The sequence below is a fragment of the Pipra filicauda genome, unplaced genomic scaffold, assembly GCF_003945595.2.
Source record: "Pipra filicauda isolate LSUMZ 115617 unplaced genomic scaffold, ASM394559v2 scaffold18_size4552066_pilon, whole genome shotgun sequence".
NCBI lineage: Eukaryota > Metazoa > Chordata > Aves > Passeriformes > Pipridae > Pipra > Pipra filicauda.
In genome coordinates this window covers 461,273-484,911 of record NW_024104298.1, presented here as the reverse complement: position 1 = coordinate 484,911, position 23,639 = coordinate 461,273, and the positions used below count along the sequence as shown (strand labels likewise).

At 42.1% G+C, this 23,639-nt stretch overlaps 1 protein-coding gene and 2 long non-coding RNA genes across 3 annotated transcripts in view; 2 read left to right on the top strand and 1 right to left on the bottom strand.

Moving 5' to 3' along the window:
- Positions 1-2,375: 2,375 nt before the first annotated feature.
- Positions 2,376-3,906, bottom strand: LOC120323059. Its single transcript, XR_005563148.1, has 2 exons — positions 3,760-3,906; positions 2,376-2,571 (listed from the first exon to the last, which is right to left on the bottom strand). It is a non-coding gene; the product is annotated as an uncharacterized LOC120323059 (long non-coding RNA).
- Positions 3,907-4,732: 826 nt separating this feature from the next.
- On the top strand, positions 4,733-5,344 carry LOC113998854. The gene is made up of 2 exons (XR_003544629.2): positions 4,733-4,819; positions 5,152-5,344. It is a non-coding gene; the product is annotated as an uncharacterized LOC113998854 (long non-coding RNA).
- A 10,833-nt stretch (positions 5,345-16,177) lies between these two features.
- The window catches only part of CFAP47 (cilia and flagella associated protein 47), a 277,322-nt gene continuing 269,860 nt past the window's right edge, over positions 16,178-23,639 (top strand). The window contains exons 1-3 of the mRNA XM_039380204.1: positions 16,178-16,369; positions 18,646-18,797; positions 21,662-21,777. Coding sequence (XP_039236138.1) covers positions 16,199-16,369; positions 18,646-18,797; positions 21,662-21,777 — 439 coding nt within the window. The 5' untranslated portion in view covers positions 16,178-16,198. The remainder of the gene's footprint in view (positions 16,370-18,645; positions 18,798-21,661; positions 21,778-23,639) is intronic.

Below are 23,639 nucleotides of genomic sequence, written 5' to 3'. Positions count from 1 at the left end.
TGAAATCTTTTGTTCTTGAATGCCGGACACACAATCATGACAGAGAGGGCTGACTACAGCCCCTACATATTTTTGACAGAGGCGATAAAGGATAATTGCAGATTCTATTCCTCAGTCCCTTTTAGCTGAATACAGTAGCATTTCTGCAATTTTACCCTTTTTGCTGTTTGACACAGTATTTCCTTGAGTCAGGGCCTTGGTGCCTACAAAAGCCTGCTTCCCTTGTCTCCTTGAGTCACCTCCAAATCTGGTCAGCTACACCACTGTTTCTGTATCTCAGACTCTTCTGGACCCTGGAGAGGTTGCCAGTGTAACAGCACCTCACTTGCTGCCTGTGACCCCTCTGGAGCACTCCAAATAAGGACTTTCTTTGAATCTCTTAGAAGGTAGTTTTCAGCAGTAAAACGGAAGGCTCAGCTCAACCAGCAGCTGCTTGGCTTTGCTGTTGAAGCTGCAGTTACCATGACTAAATCTCTTTAGGTTCTACAAGCACAGGCTCAGCATATTGCAAGATCAGTACCTCACTGAACAGTACCTGTCTACCCATGCCTTTTTCAACCCCTCCCCTTTCTCCTTCTGCCTCTCAGGTGTCACTGGAGCAGTCACCATCCTAGATCAGGATGCTCCACTGCCTCCAGCATTAGAACTTTCGATGTCAAATGCTTTTTCTCAAGCAGCTATGAACTGTCAATGGCCAGCAAGTTTTTGTCCAGACTACACCACCATCCTTAACTTTTTCCACCGTTGGAAAAACATACATGGAAATCTAGGAAAAATGAGGCAACTGCAGACAACATAAACCTGCATCCTGACATAACCTTCCATCTACTACAAACCTGTCAAGTAAATAATCCAGCTCTTCATTATGCTTTACTATTTACATTGATCTTAATAACAAGCATTAACATACTCTTTCACCATTTTATATATTGAATAATATTAATATTTTTTCAACTTTTCCAGCTTCTGAGTCTGCTGTTTCATGAGTGAATTCTTCCACATCATTCTAGATTGCAGCTACTGACCTACAGCTCCCTTTTGTCTCGTTTCATAAATGTTTTCACCTGTTAGCCTTTTAAAATGTCATATTGTTATTCATTAATTATTTTGTTCTAGTAGTGTGTGAAATCATTGTCGTTGCTTCACATTCTTAACACTTCCTTCAGATGCTTCAAGGACTATGCGCCAAAACTCCTAGCAAGCTTCCCTAGTATATTCAGTTGTGATCACCCCAGACTGTGCTTCAGTTGTGATCTTGGTATTGTGGGAGCAAGAAGAAAAGCTACTTATACTGGTATTCTTGTTACTTCTTCTTTCTTTGCATTCACATTTATATTTACTTATCTTTCATCTATTCATAGTTCTTAAATGCTTCAGAAACAATAAAGACCTTAAATATCTTACCTTTCAATGTCCTTCATGTCTGGAATAGGTGTTTGTAAATTTTAACTACGTGTTAATAGACAGTTTTTATGCTTCTGTGCCCTTGGAATTTCTACTCTCTAAGTGGAGACTGAACATAAAACTAAGATGAGGCTAGTCAGAGATTTCTGGAATGAGAGTAATGTATTTAAAATACAAGAACAACAATCTACTCTCCAAAAATGTCAATAAAACTTCTCTTAATGTCCTTGATTACTTCTGCAGATGTGAGAGAATTTTTATTTGCAATCACAGATCTTGGATTTAGAGACACAGTGAGTTCATCCAGGATTTAGAGACATAATGAGTTCATCCATAGATGATGGACCCTGATCTAGGGCAGTACAGAGAATAAAGAAGGAAAGAGAAGAATAATTAGCTGTTGTAACCAACTGAAGAATACAAGTACATAAGAATTGAAGATTTTTATACCACAATCTCTAAAAGATAAGTTTGAGTACAATTCCAACTGCTGGAATTAAATAAGCAATTAGATCTTGGTAAATCACAAGGCATTTATACTGCTGAAAATCTGCTAGAATGATCACAGGACCCTTTTTAGTTAAATATTATAAAAAGTCACTGCTGACTATGAAACCCCAACTTTCCTGACTACCAGGAAATGCTTCTCAATCTCTGGCAAGATGTAGCAAGAGATGTGTTAAATATTGTGGTTGGTTGGAGCCCTGAAGCTATATAGGATGATGGAGGGGTGGTGGCCTCATGATGTTACCATAAAGATATGCTTTTCATGTCCTTGGCTAGAAACTTAAGAAACTTTGTAAGCTGGTTTATAGCCCTGTGGGTAGGTACTTGTGGGGAAATGTTCCAGTGGTTGCTGAAAGCTGAATTTGAATTAAATTATGCCACTGTGAAGTATAAGCAGCTAATTCAAATATAAGGAATTTAAAATCAGTATTAAAATATTGTTAAACGTCCTCCACAAATAATGGTATTGGGCAGATGAATTTATTTTCAGAGTGTGGCCAAAAATATAAAAATACTGTGATAATAGATGTCAGCAGTGCAAATTGCTGTGCTTCATCTGACCACTCTTTTGGCAACAGAGAAAAGAAGAGCACTGTCATAAATACAGTAGCTTGCTTGATCTATGCAGCTCAGTGCACAGCTGTTCTCAGTGCTGGAAGCCTGCAAGAGAAGACAAATGAGAAATAAGTCATCCAGACACATCCCCAGTGCATTATTATTCCTGTGGCTGATGGGCTCAGCTAAGTGTCTCCTCTTAGGACCAGTGGAGAGTTGTGATCTACCCATCATTGATTCGTGCAAAGGAAAAGACAAATCTGGAAGCAAGGTTTCATTAACAGCTGAGAATGTGGAAGAACATAAAAGCACTGTCCTCAAATACTCTTCTTATTCTAAAAGTCTGAGATGCTGAAATGTTTATCAAGAAAACTGCAGGAAGCTTGTATGGGATAGTTCTGTGATGGTAACTGCTGTGGCTCTTCAGAACATCTCATCTGAGAACACATTGAGATATAAGAAATAAAAGCGGCTAAACTTAATGTTTTTATTTTAAAATATACAAATATTAGAAGATCACACTCCAGTAGTTCAGAGCTTATGTGGATAAGAGCGTGGCTGTGTGCCCAGCAAGAACAGAGAGACATTTGTCTTCGACTTTCCTCTTCCTCCTTCCCCTTCCCTCCCTGTCATGCTCTCCCATAGCACGTCCAGCCCTTTTGCATTGCGGTGCCAGGTAGAACTCATGAGAGCAGAGGTGGATCCACTGCCAGCAGACTGCTGAAAGATGCTGATTTTTGCTCTCTGTAGCAGACTCTTCGAGGTATGATCGATGTATTTATTAGCCTGCTAGATCACATTAAGAGCTCTTCAATGGGATTTTTTCTCTAATTGAAAACACCTCTCAAATAGTACTGATCCTCATTAAGCTATTTATGAAGTCCAGGAAGAACTTATTTTTGTTGTTTCAATATTTCCTAAGAATTCATAGTGCTCTTGCAAATAATTCTTTTGCTTTTCACCAAGCAGTTATATTCAGAGAAATAGGGGTATTCAGTTATAGTACACCAGCTGCAACGGTTTTTAGAACCTCTTGCACTTCCAAAATGCACATGGAATTTGCTGACATGCTGGAAAGGCCATGCAGTGCCCAGAAGCCAACCACTGAGGAATGTTTCTGGAAGGGAGCGTTGCTCTCCCTGGGTGCTGTGCCCAGTCAGAGCTGTCTGAGCACCACCTACCACACTGCCACGGCGTGGCCATAGGTTGCTAAAGCACAGCAGATGTGCCTTTTTCATCACCAGGCAAAGCAACTCTGGTGCTTTCTCCTATTCTGCCTTATATGGTACTTACCTTGTGCTGCTTAGCTTTCATTTCCATGACTTTCCTGGGAAGCCTGTTCAAGTGCTTCGCATTCACCCTTTGCTGAAGAAATTTTTCCTAATATCCATTCCAAACCTCCCCTGGCACAACCTGAGTCCATTTCCTCTTGTTCTATTGATTGTTACCTACAAGAAGAGACCAACTCCCACCTTGCTACACCCTCTTTTCAGGTAGTTGTAGAGAGTGATAAAGACCTCCCTGAGCCTCCTCTTCTTCAGGCTAAACACCCCCAGCTCCCTCAGCTGCTCATCATCAGATTTGTGCTTCAGGCCCTTCACCAGCTCTTCTTGGGGCATACTCCAGCACCTCAAAGTCTTTCTTGTAGTGAGGGGCCCAAAACTGAACACAGGGTTTGAGATGCAGCCTCACCAGTGCTTAGTACAGGCAGAAGAACACTTCCCTAGTCTTACTGCTCACGCTATTGCTGATGCAGGCCAGGATGGCACTGGCCTTCTTGGCCACCTTGGCACACTCCGGCTTATTATCACCTGCTGTTGACCAGCAACCTGAGGCAATTTTCTGCTGGGTAGCTTTCCAGTCACTCTTCCCCCAGCCTGAATCAATATCTAGGGTAGTTGTGACCCAAGTGCAGGGCCCAGCACTTCACCTTGTTGAATCTCATCCAGTTGGCCTCAGCCCATCATTCCAGCCTGTCCAGATCCCCCTGCAGAGACTTCCTACCCACCAGTAGATCAACATTCCCACCTAATTTGGTGTCATCAGCAAACTGACTGAGGGTGCCCTCAATCCTCTTGTCATCATCCAGTCAGGCTTTGGTCATTCTGATTTTTTCCGTGTATAACCCCAGGACAGCTGTGTAGTCCTCCTGTGTGACTAACCCTTCTTCTGAAGGTCATAAACTCTCTGGTTCCATCGAAGTTCCATCTGAAGTCCATGCAAAGCCCAGGCTGGCAGGGCAGGGTGTGGCCGTAGGGCACATGCCCCATCCAGCAGTTTCACTGCTGCAGTGCTGCTCAAGAGAGCAGTGAATGGGGCAGGCAGGGGGAAGGCTGCGCTGAGTGAGGGCTGGGTAAGAACCAGCCCATGCGGGGTGTTTTCTAAGGCTGGGGAGAGGGTGCAGAGGCTGTCTGGAGTGTCTTGGGCAGGGCAAGTGCCACTCTCAGGGCCAGGTGCAGAGGTGCCCAGGCCTGCCAGACACAGGGAGTGCCCATGGGGATGTGCCCTGGGGATGTACCCCCATCCCCACAACTTTCCCTATCCTTCCCCTTGCTGTGTCTGGGCTCCTTCACTCCATCTCCCATCTGTCCCCAGGGCCCTGTGTATCCTACCCCAGCTGCCCAAGCTCCCATTTTTCTTCCACTCAGCTCTGCTGAGCCCCTTCTCTCCCACCCGCTCTATCAGGCCATGGCTCTGAGCATCAAGAAAATCCTGACTGAGCTGGGCATCCTGCAATATGTGCTGAAGGCGAGTGACCAGTCAGTGAAAGTGTAGCCTCTGCACCTGCTCCCAGTCTTGATGTTCCCCCTGCCAGGAGGTGTGGAAGAGATCTACCCTTTGTAAATAAGTTAATAAATTGTTTGTTTGTCTTTAGAAATACTCTGTCTGTGATTGTTTGGGCAAGACTCTGTTGAAGGCTGATATCCCTTGGCTCCATCTCCCCTCTCTAACAGAGATGAAGATTGTGCTCCAATTTACATTTTCAATGATTACACTTGTGCTGAGGTGCTTAGCACCTCCCTGATGTTCTTGATATCTCCTCCTCCCCATGTCTTTTCCCGTGGCCCAGAACACCTCTGAACTGGCTTCAAAAGATGATGCTGAAATCAACAGTTCCATCACGGGGTCTTGCTGCTTGTCCTTGGGCTGTTCCTTTTAGGAGGGCGTTCCCATCAAGTGAACCCCCAAAGGCCTGCAGAGGCCACTGCGTTACCTATCTCTGACCATCAGATCCTGTCCCACAGCTGGAGGCTCAGACACCTCTGGACACAGTTTGATGGCTGCTGGGAGATTGCTGTGTGTACACAGGCCTCCTACTTTTGTCCCTGCACTCCTATTCCTAAGTGGGAATATTGCCTGTGTCTCCCAGGCAGCTGAGAAGGTACAGGCAAATCCATGTCTGTGGTTCAGGTGTCCAGGCTTGGCAGTGCTGGAGCTGCAGGGGAGGCCTGTGTGAGAGGCCTGTGCTGCCCAGCAGAGGAAGGAGTGAGAAGTGTGAAGAACAGCCCTGCAATCAGCAACACGAGAGGAGAAAGAGGACAAGAAGAAGACAAGGAGGAGGAGGAAGAGGAAAAGGAAGAGGAAGAAGGGGAGAAGGAGGAGGAGGAAGGAGAGGAGGAAGAGGAGGAGGAGGAGAAGGAGTGTGAGGTGCTCCAGTTGCTGGAGCAGGGATCAACAATGCTGGTCTCAGAGCTCCCCACACTGGAGTTTATCATAGAATCACAGAATACGTCCCGTGTACCAGAACTGCTGGTAAATGACGGAAAGTGGCTCAGTGAGCTCTTCAAACAGCTCCCTCAGAACCCTTGGGTGGATCCCATGTAGCCCTATAAGCCTCTGTGTGTCCAAGTGGTGTAGCAGGTCGCTGACCATTTCTCCTTGATTTATGGAGGCTTGTTTCTGCTCCTTGTCTCTGTTTTCCAGTTCAGGGAGCCAGGTACAAGGAGAACAAGTGGCTATAAAGGCTGAGACAAAGAAGCTATTTAATACCTCAGTTTTTTCCTCATTCTTTGTCACTATGTTTCCCCCTAGCCAATAAAGAATAAAGATTATCCTTAACCTTTCTTTTTTTTTTTGCTAATGCATTTATAGAAACGTTGTTATTCTCTTGCACAGCAGCAGCCTGATCAAGTTCTAGCTGGACTTCAGCCCTTCTGATTTTCTCCCTGCATAACCTCATGATAGCTGTGTAGACCTCCTCAGTGGCCTTCCACTTCTTCCATAGGTCGTAAACTCTCTGGTTCCACCGGAGTTCCATCTAAAGCCCAGGCTGGCAAGGTGGGGTGTGGCCATGGGGCTCCAGCACCTGTGACATCAGAGGGGACAAGGCCCCACGTGCCCCATCTGGCAGCTTCACCACAGCAGTGCAGCTCAAGGGAGCAGTGAATGGGACAGGCAGGGGGAAGGCTGCACTGAGCGAGCGCTGGGTAAGAACCAGCCCATGCAGGGTGTTTTCTAAGGCTGGGGAGAGGGTGCAGGGGCTGTGGGGAGTGTCTTGGGCAGGGCAGGTGCCACTCTCAGGGCCAGGTGCAGAGGTGCCCAGGCCTACCAGACACAGGGAGTGCTCATGGGGATGTGCCCCCATCCCCACATCTTTCCCTATCCTTCCCCTTGCTGTGACTGGGCTCCTTCACCCCATCTCCCACCTGTCCCCAGGGCACAGTGCCTCCTGCCCCCTGTCTCCTGCCCCTGCTGTCCCAGCTGCCATTTCCCTGTCACTCAGCCCTGCTGAGCCCCTTCTCTCCCTCCTCCCCTTCCAGGCCATGGCTCTGAGCGTCACCCAAATCCTCATGGTGCTGGGTGTCCTACAATTCACGCTGCTGATGGATGACCAGCCACTCAAGGTCACGGAAGAGCTCCTGAAGCAGCATGAGGAGCATCAGAATCAGGAGATGACTTCGCTGAAGGAGATGGGGAAGAGCATCCAGGAGCAGACCAGACTCAGTGAGGAAAGCTTGCTCCTCTCTGCCTGCCAGCAGTGGTGGTTCTGGGTCTCTGCCGAAATCCTCCTCGCGATTTTTGGGTTCTACTGGCTGCCCAAGCAGAGGAGTGCTGGCTCTGACAGTGGCAGCCAGCAGGAAGCCTCCAGCAGTGCCCAGAATCAGAGAGAGGAGGAGGAGGACTGGGAAGATAAACCAGACCCTTACAACACTCAAGATAAGCCCCTGGATAAGGTAGGGACCTCTGGTGCTTTTGCCAAGCCCTTCCCAAGAACAGCTTTCTGATGGCTGCATCCAGCCATGAGAGCAGACAGTGCCTACAAAGTCCTGGCACCCTCAAGGGCAACATCCTGCTGCTCATGTCCCTGAGACCATCCTCTGTGCAATTTTTCCACCAGGGCTCAGCACCATAGTGGGTCTGCTGGCGAAACAATCCTGCAGCCATGTGGAGAACGCACTGAAGAACATGTTGTGCTTCCTCCCTTCCCACCTGAGGAGGCAAATAGAAGCCAGATCCCTGCTTCCTGTGCAGTGTCTGCATCTGCTGCCAGTCCTGATGTTCCCTCTGCCAGGAGGTGTGGGAGAGATTCACCCCTTGAAAATATGTTCATAAAATTGTCTGTTTTGAGAAATGTTTTGTCTCTAGGTGTCTGGGCAAGACTATATTGGGGATGATACCCCTTGGCTTCATCTTCCCTCTTTAACAGAAACAAAGTTTGTGCTCCAGTTCACATTTGTAGTAGATACAGTTGTGCTTAGGTGCTTAGGACCTCCTGTCTTCTCCTGGTGTTCTTGACATCTCCTCCTCCCTGTGCCCTTCCCAGTGTCCCAGAACACCTCTGAACTGGTTTCAAAAGATGATGCTGAAATCAGCAGTTCCATCATGGGGTCTTGCTGCTTCTCCTCGGACTGTTCCTTTTAGAAGTGTGGTCCCATCAAGTGGACCCCTAAAGGCCTGTGGAGACCATTATGTTACCTGATTCTGACCATCAGATCCTGACTCACAGCTGGAGGCTCATCCACCTGTGGCCACAGTTTGATGGCTGCTGGGACACAGCCTTGTGCAATAACCTCATGACAGCTGTGTCCTCCTGCCCCATCTTCCAAAGGTCATAAACTCCCTGCTCTTTCCCTGAGTTTCAGCCAAAGTTCTCTTCAGCCAGGCTGGTCTTCTTCTCCACCAATTCATCTTTTGGCACATGGGGTAGGCCTGCTCCTGTGCCTTAAAGATTTCCCCTTGAAGAATGTCTAGCCTTCTTGGACTCCTTTACCCCTCTAGACTGCCTCTCAAGGCATTCTGTCAAACAGATTCTTAAACAGGGCAATGTTTGCCCTCTGGATGTCCAAAACAGCAGTTTTGCTGACCCCCCTCCTTATTTCTCCAAGAATTGAATTTGATTCTTTGATCACTGTGCCCAAGACAGCCTCTGACCATCACATCACCCACCAGTCCCTCTCTGTCCACACGCAACAGATGCAGCAGGTTACCTTCCCTAGTTGGCTTCCTCACTACTGCCTGTAAGTTACCTTCCACACTCACCAGGAATATCGTAGACTATTTCTTGTCTGTTGTATTATATTTCCAGAAGGCATCTGGTAAATTAAAATCCCCCACAAGAACAAGGGCGAGCAATCGTAATTTCAGGACTGTGGAATCCTCTTCAGTTAATAGAAAGTAATAAGTACTGAAGAAATGAGACTCAGCTCTCAATACTTTCCCAAACTAATAGCTCTGTGTGAACAGCCTTCAAGACTGGTAATACTGGTGACCTCTATTCCCACTGGATAATTGCTTTTATTATGCATTGCTTGTTTCTATTCTTGTCCTACAGCACCGATGGATGTAATTTTGTTGTGTACCACATAGTGCTTAATGATATTGCTGAAAGAAAGTTTATTGCCAAGTTAAAAATATGATATCAATTTTGAGTTTCAATAAGGGTCTTAGCTGCAAGCCTGCCTTTTTTTTTTTTTCCTCAGTACATTAAATATTTTTTTATTATGGCTAGGAAAAATTAGAAAGTGCAAAATGTTCAACATATGTAGGCTAAAATTCAAACATATCTAATACTACCATAATGAACAGACATGCTAAATCTGTATCTGATAAATTAGGCCACATGATGGCAGGTGAAATGTGGATAAGGTGAAAGTACTACATGATGAAAGGAGGAGATGAAGACCTATTTTAGGTTGATATAACCAGTCAGAAACAGCAATGTATGTCAGAAAGGAGAAATCAATTTAATGTCTACATTATACAAAATATCAATACAGATAGTATATTAAACTGCACTAGGAAAAGTATCTACAGATAGATTTACAGGTAGACTGCAGCATTGATAAATGGCGGGTGACTGGAAAAGGGAAAAGAAATAGCATGGAGAAATCCTCAACCAAGAAAAATATATAAATGCGGGATTAAACTGAGCAAAAGATATTAGGGAAGAGGTATATAAAATAGTGAATGAAGTAATAAATGTCAGTTGAATGTCCACATTTCCTCTTTTTGCCTAGTGTGGGACAAAATGTTAAAATAGCAATCTGAAAAAATTAGTGTAAGTTTCATGAAAGAAAGTACATGTTGACACAATGTGTCATTAAACTACTGAGTAGCATAAATTCCCTGGAGTAAGTAAATCTATACTCTGCAAGATACATTCTAATTCTCATTTAATGCTATCCTGAAACTTTGCTATTGTTCTTCAAGGCCATCATTGGATAAGGACCCTGATAAATTAAGTAGTATCCTTTCATCTGTAACTTATGAAGACAAATGACCTCTCTTAGTGAAATGCAACAAGCTATGCTGACATTCATGAGGACTAGAGATAGTATTTTGAGGAAAAGTGGCTTGATACAGAGCAGTCTTGCAGAGAAGGACTTGGGGGTGCTGGTTGACGAGAAGCTCAACATGAGCTAGCAACATGCACTCACAGCCCAGAAAGCCAAATATATCCTGGGCTTGGGCAGCAGGTCGAGGGAGGTGATTCTGAACCTCTGCTCCGGTCTTGTGAGATCCCACTTGTGGTACTGCATCCAGCTCTGGGGTCCCCGATACAAGAAGGTTATGGACCTGTTGGAGCGAGTCCAGAGGAGGCCCTGGAGATGAACTCAGGGCTGGAGCACCTCTCCTGTGGGGACAGACTGAGAGAGCTGGGCTGCTCTCTCAGAAGAGAAGGTTCTGGGAAGACCTTATAGCACCTTCCAGTACCTAAAGGGGACCTACAAGAAGGTTGAGGAAGGACTTTTCACAAGGGGTAGTGGCTTCATACTGACAGAGGGTACCTTTAGGTTAAATACCTGAAAGAAATTCTTTACTGTGAGGGTGGTGAGGCACTGGAACAGGTTACCCAGAGAAACTGTGGATGTCCCATCCCTTAAAGTGTTCCAGGCCACACTGGATGGGGCTCTGAGCAACCTGGTCTAGTGGGAGATGTCCCTGCCCATGACAGGAGGGATGGAACAAAATGATCCTTAAGGTCCCTTTCAACTCATATCATTATATGATTCTGTGATTCTATAGTGCAATAAGTAGCCATAAAAGGTTATACTGAACTACAGTCTGATTGCATTTAAAATAAATAGACACATCTATTTGGTAATGGTTTCCAACTGTAACTGAAGTCAAGGAAACAAAAACATGAAACAGCTCAGAAGGCTCAGTACCTAAAAAGCTGAAAACCTGGGGGTGATAATGATACTCTGGATGATCACAATGCAAATTTAATTTATCTTACTAAGCACTTGGATTTCAAGAATCAGTCATAAGATTCTTAGAATCCTTGGATTCTGTGGAAGTAAGTTGGATAAATTGCATAATAACTGTAGAAGATACATGTATAATAAAAATTGTACCATAAAATGGCTAGGCAGTAATTTTTAGCCTTCAGGCAAAAAGAAATTAAATTTACTAACATCTGAACAGGTTTTTCAATAATTTTATCATTACTGCCTAAGAAAAAGATTCTTGAAGTTGTTTAAGTAATGATGTAGCAGGAGATCTGCCTAAAGCCAATGTGATATATGGAATATTTTAAATACCTCTACAAGGGGTGGGGAATGTTCATCCTCTGGAGGTACTTAGCTCACTCCTAACCATAGTGGAAGTTTAGACTAGACATTGATTTTCTATCAGTGAAGTGTGGTGAGATAAATCTCACCATTAGTAACTATAGAAAATCACATCTTACTTTTGTATAGTGAAAATTTAGTATTGATTCATTGATGCCAATAGCTGTTGACATCTTGATACCAGCCTGGAAAGTCTATTGCTCTGTTTTCAGCATGATTTTATGGGTGTCTTTAAAAGCCATAGACAGCTGTTAAAGAAGCCCTGATTTATATGAGGGGTTTTCAGAACTATCCTTTATCGGAATTTCCTATTGTCTGTATAAATGTAGTTTCTCCATATTTGTGTTCTGTTTTGATCACAGAGGATCTGCCCAGCTCAAAAACATATGTCTTCATCATGTTTCTCAGTGAGGTTCAACAATTTTTCTTTCCACCCTGCAATTTTTGTATTTGTCTAATACATGAAATCTGTGAGTGGATACAGAGGCTTTTAGAGTTACTAAATTTTTCATGAACAAAGATGTATTCACAGATTGTGACTAAAAATGATGCCAGATGCAAGAAAGCATTTCCATTGTTTCAGACTGCAGGAAACAAAGGGCACACTTGTACTTTGGTGCTGAAAACTTCGGACTAACTGCTGTGAGCTCATAAGATCAAAACCTTCAGCTCAGCTCTGTGTGCTGGTACCAGCCTTGGTCCCCAGATCCGTGTTGTCATATTACAGCTGTATTATGACTGACCTCCTAGTCAGGCTGTTTAGCTAAACCAAATGATTATGCTGATAAAACCACTCTGATTGTGCTCCATAGATACATAGAATAGTCAATGTGTGGCTCTAGAAGACCTAAGCTATATGATTGAATAATGGTGACTGTGTGTATTTATGATGCAGATTTTTCGTTTACCAATTCCTCCAGAGTCACTCTAAAAAGATTAAAAAAGGGAAGGCATTTGTGATTGCCTTGTCTAACTGACAATCTCTCTCTTGTTCACTTTTTTTCAACAATTTTGGTCACGCTCCCTTCAGCCCATTTTGAGGTGGAGGAACATCTCAGAGATTGGCAATTCTTACACGTTCTGTGAAGACTGATGGTTTCATTGAGCAAAAAGACCCAATAAAATCTTCATTAGTTCTGCTTCCCACAGAATTCTTTGTTGAGTGAAGAGACCTTTAGAGAGAATTAGAGCCCTAATCTGTCATTTTGAACATTCTCATTTTCCATTAAACAGAGCAATTTGCAAGATTAAATGCAAAGGAATATATCTTATTAGTCATCATTATTTGGATTTTGTCTGTTTCTGACTCCTAAAAGCTGATATAAAAATACACACTCTATTTGTTTTACCACTAAGTGACCCTATTTCCTTCTAGTATATTCTAAAAATATTTATTCTTCCCGAAGTAAAATAAATAGGTCAGCATTCACAGTTCAAATCACAGTTCTTCTGGATTCAGATTCCAGCAACGAAGGGCAGCATGACTGGTAGTTTTTTCAAACTACTTTAATTATTTCAGATATCGCTGTCATTTCTTGTTGCTGAATTACTGTCAAATAAACCACCTTTATGATGATTTTAACTGACCCTTTTTCTAACATTTTGAATACTTTCTGAAGTGATTTGTCTGTGTTTTTAGAGATTCCTGGATGAATGAGAACTACTTCTGAAGCTTTTTTATTCATCATCTGATACTGCTAAGGTGAATGCAATGTTAATTATACAGCTTATCACACTGTAAAATATCATGAATTTCTGCAGAATTAAAAGCACTCAATGTGGTCATATGATTTACTGATAAAAGAGAATGACAATAAATAATCCATACCTCAGCACTAGCTATAAAGGATTCCATCATCAGAATGAAGTACACCTGTTCCTTTACAATAGTTTTCACTTTGGGGGTGACTATTAGGTGATTAATAAAAAAATCTTATGAAGACAGCCAAAGCTGAAGAAAGGAAGGAGCAGAGTCCATTATCCAATGTTGTTTCATAATGAGCTACCATAATGATGGCAATAGTAAGTATTTGGATATAATGGCCTGCAACAGAGGAAGAGAGCCCAGCCAAATTATGTCAGAGAGTTCAGGATTCTTTTAGTGCTGGGCTTTGCTCCTCTATACACAGGCTAAATCACGGTTAAAAATAGTTTCTTAAAGATTTAGTTAAATTGTTAAAAAACTTGTACAGACATATCTACATTGAATCAAGTGAAAAGAGAACAGTGTTCTTTGATACTGATTCTCGTATGGGGTGGTAACCTTGTGAGTGCGGGCTGGAGCAAGCAGCAGAGATAGAAATCTTTAAAAATCACTTCTGTCATTAAAGAATTAGTATCAAAGGACCAGAGAAACTATGTAGGAGTGTTCTTCATTCTCTATAAAAAAACCAGAAGGAGTTTAATTCTTTGGTATGGTAATCTTCTCTTTTTTTTTTCTTTTTTTTTTTTTTGTGTGTTTCAGTTAAGTACAACCATGATACCATTAAACAGATTCAAGTAGTGTTCCCAAAGAACTGCCTGTGGATGCTTGGATTTTACCCTTAGTGCTTGCTATGCCAGATTCCCAAACATTCTTCAGTGACCTACAGATGGTATTTATAATTTGAATCTTTAAGAGGGATAAAAAGACCTGTTAGCATCCTTCTCCAGCAACAGAAACAAAGGTTCTTCTCTTTCCTTGCTCCCTCTAGGTTTCTTGACCCACTAAAAATAGGCTTTTTGCCCTTTTTGTACTTTGTAGTTTTGATCTGTGCCCTCCATGTTTGCAGCTTCTCATATATGACTTTTAAAATATAAATAATTTGAGTCCTCATGCACCTTCAAGGGATGAAGTAATCCATGGCAAAACATTTTGGGTTAATCAAAACCGATGTCTGAGGTTCTGAGTGCATGCTGTGCCTGCTGTTCCACCTCCTTTCTTCTGTTACTTTAAAGCAGAGCACAAAGTGGCCCAAACCCTCCAAGTCTAAGTGCTGGATTCTTGTCAGCTTCATTTTACCACTTAAATTACAGCACAGGAAGGATCAGAACAGGAACACATCTTCCACCACTCAGGAAATGCATGCCATGAATTATTAGTGTGGTCGCTGGCACTGCAGACACTGAGCTCCCAGCAGCACTCAGGAGTGTTAGTGCCTGCTTTGGTTCTATGTAGACCGTATCTGTGATTCACATGGATGCCCAGAAGAGAAATCAGGCCATTTTGAGTTCAATTTAATCCAACTGTAATCAGTCCTTGAGAAACCTAGGGCAAGAAGAGCACCCTTGTCTGAATCACCCTTTGCTCTTCTGGGCTGCTGTTGGAGTGGGATCTATAGCAGGAAACAGCTGGGGCAAACAGCAGGGGCCGTGCTGGACAGCCGGAGCCTGAGTCCCAGGTTAGGTATCTCTTCATTGCTAAATAGCATCTCGGGGTGCATCTGGAAGAGTGTGGTCAGCAGGCTGAGGGGGGTGATCCTCCCTCTCTACTCAGCCCTGGTGAGGCCACACCTGGAGTGCTGTGTCCAGTTCTGGGCTCCTCAGTACAAGACAGACAAGAAGCTACTGGAGAGGGTCCAGCCGAGGCCACAAAGATGATGAGGGGTCTGGAGCATCTCTCTTATGAAGAGGGACTGCAGGAGCTGGGCCTGTTTAGTCTGGAAAAGACAGAGGGAATCTCATCAATACATTTAAATATCTCAAAGGTGGGTGTCAGAGGATGGTGTCAGATGCTTTTCAGTGGTGCCCAGCAAAAGGATGATAAGCGATGGCTATAAACTAAAACGCAAGATGTTTCACCCTAACATGAGGCTGCCCCGTGGAGTCTCCATCTCTGGAGATATTCCAAACTCACCTGGATGCGTTCCTGTGCTCCAGGTGACCCTGTCTTGCCAGGGAGGTTGGACTGGAATTTCTCCAGACGTCCCTTCCAACCCTAAAGATTCTGTGAGTCAGTGAAATTCAGCCCCATGATTTGGCCGTTTTGGTGCACCTCCAACAAAAATTAATAAAATAATAAAAAGATAAAACACCGCGTCTGGGGCTTTTACTTCTTTCCAGCTCCTGTCCAACCTGGTGCCCACGGAACGGCAGCCGAGCCCTCCGGGGCTCCTTGTGCCCGTCGGGCGTGTGAGGGCGAGGAGGGGCTGCCTCAGGCTGGGGGCAACCACCAGGAACCGCCACAGCTGCGGGATAAAAATCCTGTTCCTTGGGCATAGGCGCCGCCTGCCTAGGGACAAGCGGACTCCGCTGAGGTAAACTGAGCGGGCTGGGCTGAGCCGGGCTGGGCTGAGCTGAACTGAACCGAGCCAGGCTGAGCTGAGCCGGGCTGGGCTGAGCCGAGCTGGGCTGAGCCGAGCTGAGCCGGGCTGAGCTGAACCGGGTTGAGCTGAACCGGGCTGAGCTGATTGAGCTGGGCTGGGCTGAGCTGAACTGAGCTGAACTGAGCTGAGTTGGGCTGGGCTGAGCTGAGCCGGGCTGAAATGAATTGGCTGAGCTGAGCTGGGCTGGGCTGAGCCGAACTGAACTGAACTGAATTGAGCTGGGCTGGGCTGAGCTGAGACGGGCTAAGCCGAGCTGAACTAAACTGAACTGGGCTGGGCTGGGCTGGGCTGGGCCGAGCCGATGGCCCCACCCCTATCCAGCTTCTCCTCTTTCGATTGGTCAATTTAGGCCGCGCCGCCATTTTCCACCCAATCAGCGCCGCGCGTCCGTTGCTAGGCGCCCGTGTGCCGGCCATGGCGGCCATGGCGGGCGGGTGTCGGGAACAGTGCGGGGTTCGCATCGCCCCGGCCGAGCTGCGCTTCAGGGACGCGGTCCCGGGCCGCCGCTACCGCGCCGCGCTCACCGTCCAGAACCTGCGGGTCGAGAGCTGCCGCCTGCAGCTGCTGCCGCCGCACCGGCCCCAGGTGAGGGGTGGCTGGGGGTGCCCCGCGGCCGCCTCTCTGCGAACAGCGGTCCCGTTTGGGCAGCGCCTCGCCCCGCTCCAGCCTGCGGGAGCGGCACCCGAACGAAAGGAACTCCCATCTCCCCGGTCCTTTACTCTCCCGAGGCTGCGGGCGAGAGCTTCCTTTTTAGGAGACAGCTTCCTTGTTTGTTAAATCCATAGTTTCAATGGAAGTACACAGGCTTTTCTTGTCTTACTACATCAGCAGGTGGACTCGATGGTCTTGGAGGTCTTTTCTAACCTTAGTGATTCTATGATCAAGTGCATCGTTGGTACCAAACCCTGCTTTGCCTTCCTGGTTGGCTTCGTGCTGTCCAGAATTTGTCCCGCAAGAGGGCCGTGAGATCCTCATCATTTCAGGGAACATTCTGTAGACATGGGTCATTATTATATGGTGTGAACAACAAATCAGTGAAATGATAGCTCTGTTACATCATTTCTGGGTTGTATTCTAAGGGTTTTTTCTGACTACAGTAGTCCCTTTGTGGTGCTTGCTGGGAGCTTTCTCAGAAAAGAGTTTTGCAATCCTTTCTCATGATATTATGATTCCTCTTAATAGCATCTGATTAATTCTGGAAAAATCACTGCATAACCAGACATTTTAAAAGCAAATGCGTCTTTACAATTCTAACCAGCTTAGCCCTTGACTTGTAACCTGCGTGTGCCCAGGAAAACCCAGCTGCAGTTAGTAGTTTGTTGCTTGTTAATTATGTCAAAATTAGGATCAAAGGATTGGGTTAAACTGGCATCAGGGGTTGAACAGAAGCTGATGTTGCTTTGTGTTCACAGCTTGAGCTACGAATAATTCTAGGGTAGTAATCAATATGATTGTCAGACAACTGAAGTACCTTGGATAATTTCACAACCTGAGTAGTCAGCTTTTCTTTTTGAGGGAAAAAGTGGCAGCTTGATTTTTATTACACTGTAGCTGAAGACTTTTGGCATGAGCTGGAAACTGTCGAGAGTGCTTGATTTGGTAGGGCTGTGCTTATTCTGTTTTGTTAGTTTTCATTAGCCTTATCAATTTTTCATGTGCTGTAGAAGTGGAAAGGCAGAGTCAGTTTTAGAAAAGGTTACTCAATCATAGCTTAAGAGTTTCTACCTCTATGATTAACTCATGCCTTTTGCTGCATATTTTAATGCTTTTGTGCATGAGAGGACCAATATGACAGCTGGGGGACAAGATGCCACTTCCCATGCTCAGTTCCAGAAAGGTCTGTTGTGTTGCCCTTTCTCATTCCCAGACCTTTTGCTGCTGTCTGTAATTACAAGGCTCTGAAGTGTATGACTCATCTGAAAAATTTTGAGGCATTCATAGCTTGCAAGAACTGAAAAATAACCTTCCTTGAGCTGTCATAGTGCATAGCCAAAAAATGTCTTCCAAGGAATTTAGCTCACAAAGCAGTTTTCCGTAGGCTTCATTGAAAGTTCCTAATACAATATATTAATTTCCCTCGTATAGAATGAATATCCTTGAGTGTTTAATTCTCTTTAGAGATAGATTTTACACACCTCAAAATTAAAACTTGTCTACTCTTTCCAAATCAAGCCCATAATCAGGAGGTACGTTACATAGCAAATTTCCTTTAGCTGAGTATTTATCCTGCTAGGAGAATTCTAAAGGAATAGAGGGAGGTGCTCAGACAACAGAATCAAGAAATAGTAAATTATGTTTGAATATTTCAAACATAAATTAGAACAGAAAACTTAGAGAGAGGAAAGGGTGCTTTCTGTCAGCTGCTTCTGTTTTTTTTCCCTTTCATTTGACCCCCTAAATTAGAAGTGCCATGAACTTTTCAAGCAGATTTCAATGTACAGTGACACTTTCTGTTCATGTAAGCTGGAGGTCGGTCAGACCTAAAGAAAGCTCTTACCCTGTCCCCTTTTGTTGCTGATTTGAACTGAGACCTAATCCTTGTTTTATTTTCTCAAGTGCTAAAAATATTCTTCACTGAGTAATAGCTGATTTAATTTTGTGTTGCTTCAGGTTTATTGCAGCAGTAAGAAAAGCTGGAGCTTTCTTGGAAAAACTAGAAAATTTTGCTAATTCCTTTTGTCTTTTATTTCAAAAACTCTGAACTTCAGTAAATAGAGAGATAAAATTATAACCCCCTGCATATTTTAAAGTTCATTGTAAATTTTAAATCAATCTGTGTCTTCTTAAAATGAACCACATGTATATCACTCTTAATCTAGAATGTGTTGCAATTAAAAAAAATATGTTTTTTTGATTTGCAGTTTAAATTGATTGTGGAAAATCCAGAAAAGCCCATTGCATCTGGACTTCAGCTTAAAGCTTTTGTGGAATATTATCCCGACCGTGTAGAAGACCTTCAAGACAAACTGATTCTTTTAGTGGATGACGACGTAGTTGATATCCCTCTGCTTGGGTATGATGTTCAACAGTTCATGTGCTGCTGTTAGTATTTGCAGTTTGGTCTTGTGCAAAGTTTATTTGCAGTTTAGTCTCGTGGAAAGTTTACTTATACGTGTCATATATGGCTTTGTAATTAGTCTGTCAAAACTGGATTATAGTGAACCATATGTTGCTTGATTCTAGAAATAGGGTGCATGTTTTAGAACAACATCACAAGTTCAAGGATCACTTTCATCAATCCAGGTGTGATTGTATGTGCTTATCTGTGTATGGATATATCTCTTATATGTTGTATAAACATAGACTGATTGGAAAAAGTAAGCTTCTAAATATAGCTTATCAGACTTAGACTCAGTGGTTATCTGAGGATGAGGGGGAATTGCTCTGGAGCACCTTTCTCTCCTTTGTCTATTAAGAAAAATGAAGACAACAAACTTCTGCTTACAGGTCAAGCTTTTAGATGCCTGAATTGGGACAGGTGAATCTCACAGACTACTGCAAATCATCGTTTTTGTGAAGATCTTAATGTTACAAATTACATGTACAGACAGAAATGAATTTCCATGTGGAGATTAATCAGTATATGAGTTGTATATATAAGAATCAAGCAATTCCAGAAGCATCTCATGCTAGCCTGAAATGTGTAAAGCTCTACCTTCAGATAAGAAATACTTCTACATTGTGTTTTCCTCTCATGATCTTTTTCACTGATTTACTTTTCCTTGTTTCATCTTAAAAGTTGTGGGATTTTTTTTATGTTAATGTCATGCTATTGCTAATATAGGACAGAAATAGTTAAGTGTGACATGGGGTTTTCAAGTTACTATAAATTTTGCCTCTTAGCAAAAGACTGTCTACTGTTGGAAGAGTTGCAAGTAACAATTTCAATGAGTTGTTTTTTTTCCTGTGGTGTTTGTAAGTTCTATTTCTCTTAGAACACACTGTTAAACATGCTATTATAGCTTTCTTTAATTAACTTCAGAGAAATCTAAACAGCCTGAAATGTTTTTCTTTGGCTGAAAGACAGGGATGACTTTTCATAAGGTAATAATGAACCTAGTAATTCGATATGATCATTTTGGTGTTAAAACTGTCTTTAGATAAGTTCTCCCAACATATATTTTCCTAGAATAAAAAAGTTATTAGGCAGTAGTTTAAATTTAAATAGTTTAATTTTTAGGTTTTGGGTTTTTTTATTTTTAATTTTTTGAAAATTTTATTAGAGTACTATTGTGAAGATAAAACCACTTAGGATGCTAATGCTACTGGTGACTCCTTTCTGGAAAGGACTTGCAATAGATTAGTATTTGAAGTCTTCACGTTTAACTGGCTTTTGTGGGGAAAAAGTTTACAGGCTCTTTTTTTTTTTTTTTTTTTTTTTTTTTGTGTGTGTGTGTGTGTTTGCAAAAGGCCAATATACTTTGATTTTATTTTTTTTATCGGTGTTTTCCCAAATGTATTTTGTGTCATGCAAATGTAGTAAATTCCATCTTCATGAAAAAGCCCCAAACCAAAACACAACCAGCAAACCAAACAAATAAACCTCACTCTGTATTAGAAAACAAACACCAAACCCTTTACCTTGACTGTTTCCCTTTTCCACAGGTCTGTATCTATTAGAAAATCATATTGCAGTTAGAATTTAAGCTTATTCCTGTCTATTTGAGAAGTTAGATAATTGGATCTTGAGAGGAGAAATATTTCTGTTCTGTTTTTTCAGTGAAGCTTATTGGAAGAATGTCTGGATACTTGGAATGTGAAATTTAAACAATTCATTTGAATACACTCTAATCTTAACAGCTGATTCTTTTTTTTTCCTTTATTTTGTTTTTCTGGGTTTTGTTGTGCTTTTTTTTTTTCCCCTCACATCCTGCTGGATTAGACCATCTCTTTCAAGAATTTACTAATTTACTCTTTTTGCTTTACAATAAATTATTAAAGAGAATTAAAAACAGTGTTTTAAAATTCTTGAGAGCAAATTCTTTTGGGGCATTTCTTGATTCAATTTTTTTTTCCTCACTCCCTTCCTTCCCCTTCCCCTCCCCTTTATGTACTGGAGTGTCTGGGCAGGATCTGCCTCGCTTGACCAACCATATTTTTCTTCCTTCTCCATTTAGTTTTCTGTGCTGCATGTAATGCAGATCATGAGATGTAATTGTTCCTGCATGTTTATATTTGTGGTTGAGATAGACTGCTGTGCTGATATAAAATTCCAATTGTTTTGAAACAGTTTTATGTGAGACCAGAGGTGCGATTATATTAAAAATTGGGATGTTTAAAATACAAGTTTTTTGAAGCGAGAATGATCTATTCATTTTGTGTAAACTACCCAACACAGGGATGTCATCCTGCTGAATGAGGCTATTAAATAAATAATAGAAATAGCTTGTGGCTTTTGTCATTACCCACTTCTGTCTGTTGTAATAAGTTTTGTTGAAGTCACATAAAATATGCATCAAACACAAAGGCTGTAAATGGGCACTGGCACGCCTGCTTTCTCTCTGCTTCTAGTTCAGGCAACTGGTAATGAATTATGGTGAATGTTAACTTTGGTCTTGTTTTGTGATTCAATTAACTCAAGATAGTTTTATTTACAGTGCTATGATAAAGTATATAAATTAAATAGAAATATATACATTCCATTTTGACTAATTGTTTAAAGTTACAGTAGTTAGTCATTAAACAAGTTGGTCAATAACTACCTCTCTTACATCTCCCCTGTGTATGCTGTAGTGCTGAAAGGAGTTGCAAGAACCTTGGTAGGAGAACTAGGACAAAAGGAAAACTCTCTTCCACTGGAGTGCTTGATCAAATTTCTCTAGAAATGCAAAGGTATTTTCAAGTTTTGGAAGATAAAACCGTGTCTTTTCTCTACAGATTTATTCCGTACTGTTGTCTGGAAATTGAGTCAGAAATTGATTTTGGTCAAGTGATTGCAAGCAATAAAGTAATTAGTAAAGAGATTAGTATTGCTAACCATGGATCATCTTCAGGTAAATATCCAGCATGCATTAAATTATACAAGTATTTTATTTTCTTGGAAAGTGTAATTTTATTCAAATTAACACTTCAGTGGCCAAGTAGAAATTAACTGGAGTTCTGGATTATGCAGATTACAAGTATTGTAACTGAAGGTATTGTACATGGCCCATTGCTTCTGTAGGCATTTCTATGCTTCCACTTTGAAAAGAAAAATTATTTTAGAACTTTGCAAATTTTAGAAGTTCTCTACTTTTGAGTCCCATCTTGAAAGATGCAAAAATGTTACTTGTTTTCTTAATATGCCCAAAATAAATAGCAGCAAATCATGTCTGCTCTTGCTTTGTTCTCTTTGTGCTTCTGTGATCCCCAGAGCTGTCTATTAAATAAACAACTACAAGCTCCCTGTGCTTTCAGAGCTCATGTCCTCTAGGATGGGAATTGAACTGTATTTGTTGCTAGAACATAATGAGGGGTCTTTTATCTTGCTACCATAGCTTTTGAAATCATACAGCTTTTACAACATGCACATACTTCAACTTCTGCAAGGGGACCCTTCCAAGGAGAATAAAAAACATGGTCAGTGGAGCATAAGAATGTTTATATGATCCAAATAACCTATTTGATTGCCTTTTCCACTGGAAAAAGCTGCAAACACCTTTCTCCAGAAGAAGGGTGGCAACTGTTCTGAGTTTCAAACAAGAAATTTAAAACAGTTAATTATTTCTGTTCCTCACTTGTACAGTTGTTTGTTGTTTTACGAGCTGTCTCTATTTACATTAGGCCAAGGTTCTGTGAACATTTGTGTCCCAGATTTTCACAAGTTATTGTACCAAGAGAAAATACATGACTGCAGAAACAGAAAGATGGGTTGCAATAATAAGACAAAAAAAATCAAATTTCTGTCTAGTTAAAGCAGTTTTAAATTTTTTTTCCATAAAACAAAAGGAGAAAATGTTGTGTTTTTTTTTTTTCTCTAGCCAGTTCAACTTAGAGGTGTAGTGTGTAGTTTGTATAATCAGCTCTTACTCATACATACTACTTATTTTGGGTAATTATGATTAGGTAAAGAGAATGAGAACCTACATTACCTATACATCTACAACTAATTTATATGATATTAATTTTTTCATATTGTATAAGGAGCTGTTTCTAGTTATAAACTCTGCATGATACATGCTGGTTACATGATGAAGTTTTGTAGGACTGGACAGAGACAAAATTAGAATGAAGGTGGTGGTTAGTAAGAAAGTGTATTGAGAGCAGACAAAGAGCTGCTGAACCTGTGTTTCTGTAGGCTCTGTAAATCATAATACAGCAGGCCACAATAGCAGGCAACATGTAAAATATATGAGCAAGAAGTGCTTTGTGCTGGCCTGAGACTCAAGGATTGCATTTCACGTGTCATCCCATGCACGAAACAATTCCTGCTCCTGATTTTATATCAGAGATTATCTTTTATCTGAGGTCAAACAGTGCATTTTTCCTACAAAATCTGAAACAATTTCTTTGTGTCTGTAATATAATGACAAATAATTAGTGCTATTGGTTAAATACACATTTAAGATTTTTTTCACAGTCTAAAAAATATTTTTATAAACTAGAAACATTCACTGTTCTCTTCTGCAATAACTTGTGTTATGCACATACCAAATCATAAAAGCTGTTGTCACCTGCAATATACACTTAACTTTCTGGCTACTGTAGCTGCCTAGAGCTGTGTATAAAATAGCCTGTGACTTACTAAATGGTACTTACAGCTGCTTTATGATATAGTCACTTTTGTTTGGAATGTGAGTACCTTCTCTGTTACAGTCTCAGCTTGCAAAGTGGCATTGGACATGTGTGTAGTATTTAAAAAAGCCTGGAAAAATTA